This window comes from Pantherophis guttatus, chromosome 5 (genome assembly GCF_059756535.1).
Source record: "Pantherophis guttatus breed Tessera chromosome 5, ASM5975653v1, whole genome shotgun sequence".
NCBI classification, from domain to species: Eukaryota; Metazoa; Chordata; class Lepidosauria; order Squamata; family Colubridae; genus Pantherophis; species Pantherophis guttatus.
The window spans coordinates 17,372,486-17,378,719 of NC_142067.1; the positions used below are offsets into that span (position 1 = coordinate 17,372,486).

At 36.6% G+C, this 6,234-nt stretch overlaps 1 protein-coding gene across 1 annotated transcript in view; it reads right to left on the reverse strand.

Annotated features, from left to right (window-relative positions):
* Window positions 1–323: 323 nt before the first annotated feature.
* LOC117664152 (stromelysin-1-like) overlaps window positions 324–6,234 on the reverse strand; it is a 10,258-nt gene continuing 4,347 nt past the window's right edge. Inside the window, exons 6-10 of the mRNA XM_034414980.3 lie at window positions 5,907–6,057; window positions 5,300–5,433; window positions 4,304–4,463; window positions 2,857–2,960; window positions 324–1,137 (exon numbers count right to left, since the gene is read on the reverse strand). Coding sequence (XP_034270871.2) covers window positions 1,034–1,137; window positions 2,857–2,960; window positions 4,304–4,463; window positions 5,300–5,433; window positions 5,907–6,057 — 653 coding nt within the window. The 3' untranslated portion in view covers window positions 324–1,033. The remainder of the gene's footprint in view (window positions 1,138–2,856; window positions 2,961–4,303; window positions 4,464–5,299; window positions 5,434–5,906; window positions 6,058–6,234) is intronic.

The following is a 6,234-nucleotide window of genomic DNA, read 5'->3' on the forward strand; positions in this document are numbered from 1 at the left end:
GAAGACATAGTCAAAGGCCAAATGATAGCTTGGGCAAGGAACATTGGAAGAAGTATACAATTAGAAGAGTGGAAATGATATGGGAAAATAATTGTAGAATAACAAAGGCAACAACGTACAAAGAAAACCACTATAAGATGTGATATAGGTGGTACCTAGCCCCTGCTAGATTGGCAAAAATGTACCCAAATTGTAATCCGATATGTTGGAAGTGTAGAAAATCACTGGGAACTTTTTATCATCTTTGGTGGCTTTGCCCAAAAATTAAAAAATTCTGGATGAAAATTAGAATATGGATAACAGAAATAACAGAAGAAGAGATCGACCTAAAACCTGAATTTTTTTTTATTAGGCATATTCAAAAAAAGTAGTAGAAAAGAAATAACATACATCACACTACATATAATTACGGCGGCCAGACTAACCCTAGCCCAATCCTGGAAATTAGAACAGTTGCCAACAGAACAACAAATAATTCAAAAAATATTCACATGTGCAGAAATGGATAGATTAACTTTAAAATTAAACAACAAGGAAGACTTACAGTATTATAAAATATGGAACAGATGGTATGAATGGATCAGTCGAAAGAAAAAAAATTAAAGTCAAATACAGTAAGAAATTAAGGATAACAAAATTACACCGTCATTAAGGAGTCAAGGTTAATGTATATATGTATTTACATGTTTAAATATAGATAGATAATCCTGTTTGTCAGTTTTAGTATATATGTATATTTAGTATATTTAGTATATATATGTAATTTAGAATTGTATCTTCTTTTTTAGAGTTAAGAACGTTTTGTACAATCTTTTATCTCTTTATATTGAATAAAGTTTGTTTTTAAAATAAAAAAAAATTAAATTCAGTCTTGAAATTCTCCCTTATGAAAACATCATGATGGTGTTTTTATGGCTCAAAAGCAGAGAATACCCCAAGTATACACCATTAACTGACAAACATCAGCTAGTTCTTGAGAGCTAGGATGAATGGATTCCACAGTTCTTGGCTCCTTTGTCTTCTTCTTGACATATCACTGGCAACCCAGCCAGCTATTACTCTTCTTTATGCCCAGAAATCTCTTGGTTGCAGAGTCAAATTCATACTGCTTTGGACCACTGAATAAATAGAAGTGTCCTAAAAGAGTAAACAAGATAGGTAATTAAAAAAGTGCAGCTGGTTCCCAGCTATTTATGAAGTTTTCATCTGTCTTGTTTCCCTTTCAGTTTTGAAGGAACTTTACTAGCATCCCTAAAATATATGCAAAATAAATAATTAGAATGAGGAACTGGCCATTTCACAATGATTCATTTTTCTAGTGTACAGTGTCCCTTTTTCAGAATAAGTGTTGCACCTGGAAAGGTGTGTGCTCTCCATAAACTTTATGTTGGGCCAACCTAACTTTATGTTAGGTTGGGCCTAGACCAGGGGTGAAATCCAGCAGGTTCTGAAAGGTTCTGGAGAACTGGTAGCAGAAATTTTGAGTAGTTCGGAGAACTTGCAAATACCACCTTTGGCTGGCCCCAGAGTGGGGAGGGAACAGAGATTTTGCAATATCCTTCCTCTGGAGTGGGGAGGGAATGGAGATTTTGCAGTATCCTTCCCCTGGAGTGGGGTGGGAATGGAGATTTTGCAGTATCCTTCCCCTGCCACGCTCACCAAGCCATGCCCACCAAGCCACACCACGTCCATCAAGCCACACCACGCCCACCAAGCCACGCCCACAGAACCGGTAGTAAAAAAAAAATAAATTTCACCACTGGCCTAGACACATAAATTTATGGGGCCAAGATAAACATTCAGTTCGATTTTCTTTCACTTAGAAGTCAACTCTGATTAAAGTTAAAAAAATAGTTTACATGGTTATATTTAATAATGCTCCCTTTTTCTGTCACATTAAAATTACACATCTGTGGTAACTTTGGTTCTTGGGACTGCTTATGGTTATGGTTTGTGAATATAACTGGCAGTGCTGGTTCTATCAATTGTCTAAGAACATTTAAATTTGATAAACCGATAGGAGGCATTCAGCATTGCAATGCTTTTTAGGAAATCAGTTGCTGGATTTTGGGTATAACTTTTTTGTACTTGAAAACTAAGAGATTTAGTAAGTCACAGAGTTTTTATCCAGAAAACTACTGAAGAGGCTTTTCCTTGAGATGAAGAAACATTGAGACCAGTTATGAGGATTAAATTCAATTGTCTGATTTTCCCTCATTAAACTAGTAAATCTACGGCTATTCCCAAAGACTTTCATATTATATCACTATTGAACACATAACAGTTTCCTATTTCATAACTGACAGCTACAGAATGTTTTTCGGGGTCTACTTTCTTGAAATTTGGCATGATCACCTTTAATTAGTATTATTATTTATTTGTATCCTGCCTTTACCATTTTTACAAAACAGCTCAAGGGCAGCAAACATATTCAGCATATCTTCCTCCTCCTATTTTCCCCACAACAATCCTTTGAGGTGGGTTGGGACTGAGAGAGAGTGACTGGCCCAAAGTCATTCATGGCATTCATGGCTAAGGCAGGATTAGAACTCACAGCCTCCTGCTTTCTAGCTTGGTGCCTTAACTGCTAGAGCAAGAAAATATGTTCCAAACTAGTAGTGGGGGAACTCAGCATTTCATTTATTTATATTAACCCATTTTAAAATACTACATAAAGTCTTCCACAAATTGATACCGATCAGTTCTGACTTAATTCTTCCAATATCACTCAATATTAAAAAAAATGCTGGCCCCTGCTATGACAAATGAGACCCCAAACCCATCTGAAATTTAGCTGATTTTGATTGGTCCATTCTGAATTCTGAATGAACAACAGATTTTGATTAATGATCTTACCATTATCTATAAAAGCAGCATCCACCTTGGAGCGAATGTTATGGAAGTCAGCTGTTATTTTTCTTGGATATCCTTGCTCCATGGAGTTCTTTTCATCATCATACCTAAAGAAGGACGAGGAGGAGGAGGAGGAGGAGGAGGAGGAGGAGGAGGAGGAGGAGGAGGAGGAGGAGGAGGAGGAGGAGGAGGAGGAATGAGTTAGAAATTCAAATTGCTTCAAGAATCCATATAACTTTCTCTATTGGTATCACAAGCTAGCATACTTGTTAGCTTTGTATAACTTCTAGACTCAAAGGTTGCATAACATTTGGTTTAGTGGTCAAGTCTACTTTTAGCTACAGAGATTCATGAAGTGATTTTGAATTATTCTGTTTCTCATCCTGACCTATCTCACAGAACAGTTGCTGCTGAAGAAAAACGGACAAGAGTGTTATTTATGCTGTCTTGAGCTTCTGGTGGATAGGTAAAATATTTTATTTATTTATTTTATTTTTATTTATTTAGTATGTCAAACATGTTTACGATAACAGATATAAGTATAAACATGATTATGAATACAGGAAATGGATACAAATAAAATACATATCTAATGACTGTAAAAATAATGATCTACATAAATGTTCATTGCCATGTGGCTTTTTTGAGGCATTTAGATTGGTTTTTAGCCTACTCAAGAGCTCTTACATTTGAAGGTCAGTGTGTCCAATGAGATGATTTCTCTCTGTCCCTTTCCTTAGTCTATAGTGAAGGTAAAATTTTCCATGTTCACTTGTGTCTGATTCTAGGACATGGTGCTCATTTCCATTTCTTGGCTGAAGGAGCCAGCATTGTCCAAAGACATTTCTTGGTTGGGGGAGCCAGCACTAGTTATTTTCCTATAAGTGGTACCTATTAATCTACTCACATTTGCATGCTTTTGAACTGATATGTAAAATACATCAGAAATTGACCTGTGCCACAAGTTAGTTTTAATGAGCATCTAAGTTATTATAGAATGTTTGGTATAAGATTTATTGTATTATTTATATTAGATTTGGTTTGTTATGTTTTTAACATCCATATATTGTTTTTACCCCCATTTTAGATTTTTTTAGATTTTTATGTAAAAAAAAAATTTGTATTTTTTATGTTTACATTTTTTTTTGTATCCCACACTCCTTATGCTGACCTTCGACTGTAATAAAGATTGATTTGAACTGATGTATTATAAGAGCACAGTCTAAGGCACAAAACAAAAATGTAAGCTGAAAGTAATATAATGTTTTGTCTAAGGAGGTGTATCATAGCGTGTTCCACTTTGCTAGAAGATATTCTGTGAGGATAAAATCCCAGTGGTGGAGGATAATTAAAATTATATCCAACCCAATATAACAAAGCAAGGCAAAGATGGTGCAGGTTGAGCATTTTAGGGTAAGACAAGATCATAAATGTAACATTTTTCCTTTACCTCCAATAACGGTCACCAGAAAAGAAGTATGTTTTCTTTGAATTACTGTCATAAGTTGCTGCATCAACTTTTTTGACAGTGTGTGGGAAGCCCAGACTCTGGATGTTCCTTGGGAAACCATGCTCTATAATATTTCCCCTGGAAGACCAATACTTTTGTCCTGTTAAACAAAAGATAACAAAATGTCCGTTAGAAGGAATGAAAAATTGGTTGGGGAGATGGGGCGTTCAATATTCCAAATTCAGAGAATGAGTTATATAGACATCCATGAGAGTTTGCAAAGGAGGACATTCCTTCAACTAGTAGAGATAGGAATGTGGAAATAGCACATTGAGAAGTTTACTGATCAATTCAACCCCCTACTTTTGGAAATAGCAATAAGAAAAATCAAACATAAATCTTATCCCAGCCCACTTTAGTGATGTCACTGCATTACTGCACTAAGGTTGTCTATCCTTGATCATTGACTGGGAGCCCAACAGATGCTACCTTAGGCTCCATGATAGAAAACAGATTTGGGGATATACTGGACACCCAAAATAATACTTGAGGCAATACCGAGTCCATATTTAGCTCATTTTCTATTATGCAGTGATCCATTTCTCCTTGGAACTGTTATTTGATATGTTTCTTAATGTCTTATTACTAAAGGCAGTCAAGAAACTGTACTCCTTTATACAAATTTCTGAGCAAGGAACTCCTTTTAGGGACAGTTCCAATTCCCACTCAAGGTCCCAGTTCAATCTTCAGGAAGTCCCAGTAGAGTTGGAAAACCTTTGGAGATCTGCTGCCAATGCCAGATTACAGAGATCAATAATATGATTCAGTGTATGGTGGATTCTTATAGGGCTATGCTTCCTATCTAGCTATGTTTTCAGGGAAAATGGCCACTTGCACAGTCCATCTTATCAGTGATCCTCCTTTCCTCCACATACTTTAAATTTGGAATATTCATTGTGTTTGCACTGAAAAGAGGAATCCAGTGGAATTATTTACCCTTAAAAAGAAAGATGATGTCCTTGTCTCTGTTTTCGTATGCAGCATCTATGCCACTGCTCAAAGCTGGCCAGAAAGCAGAAATGGGATCTTTCTCAATTGCACTTCGGAGGGGATTCTTTCGCCAGAAGAAACTACATTGACAGAGGAGAAAGAACTTGAGAAGGAATGTAATTCAGGGGCGGAACCTGCATTGACATTTGCAGGGAAAACTACTTGGGTGGGTGAGGATGGAATAACCACATACACAATGTAATTATTATTATACATGATGTAATTAATAATATGTCATGTAAGATTTCATGAAGCAAGTATATGATTATGGCATTTGCATGATAACATCAGGAATGTGTTGTCATTTATCATGCTATTAGACCAGGACTGTCAAACACTCGGCCCGCGGGCCAGATGCGTCACGCACTGGCCATGGCCCCACCCGGTTTAGTGAAGGGGGAAAATAGTCCCGATACGTCACGTGATGCTGCCGTGTCGACATGAGTTTGACACCCTTGCATTAGACCCATATGTAAAAAATATAAAAGATTCTTCATTTAATCCCTGGCATCTGGGATAGAGAGATGGCTTCAGAACATTGCACTACATTTACCTGTCTTTAAAGAATATGGTTTCTCCTCTAAGCGAAGTCACAGCATCAAAAGTTTGGTCAGGGTGGCATGGTTCTGTTGATGGTACTTCTGTTGGGGCAGCTGTAGGGTTTTCCAATAAACTGTCATCATCATCATCATCTCCAGGGGCTCCTTGAAAAAGAGAAGAAATAAAAAACAAGTGGAATTTACAAACTTTTTCAAGAAAATTTCTGCCAGTTGACATGAAGGGGGAGGTAGACATCATATTATATAACTTTTCAATCACTTTCATGTGGTTAATAAATATTTGGCCTTTATTCAGATGGTGTGGGACAGTTATGTTTAGAT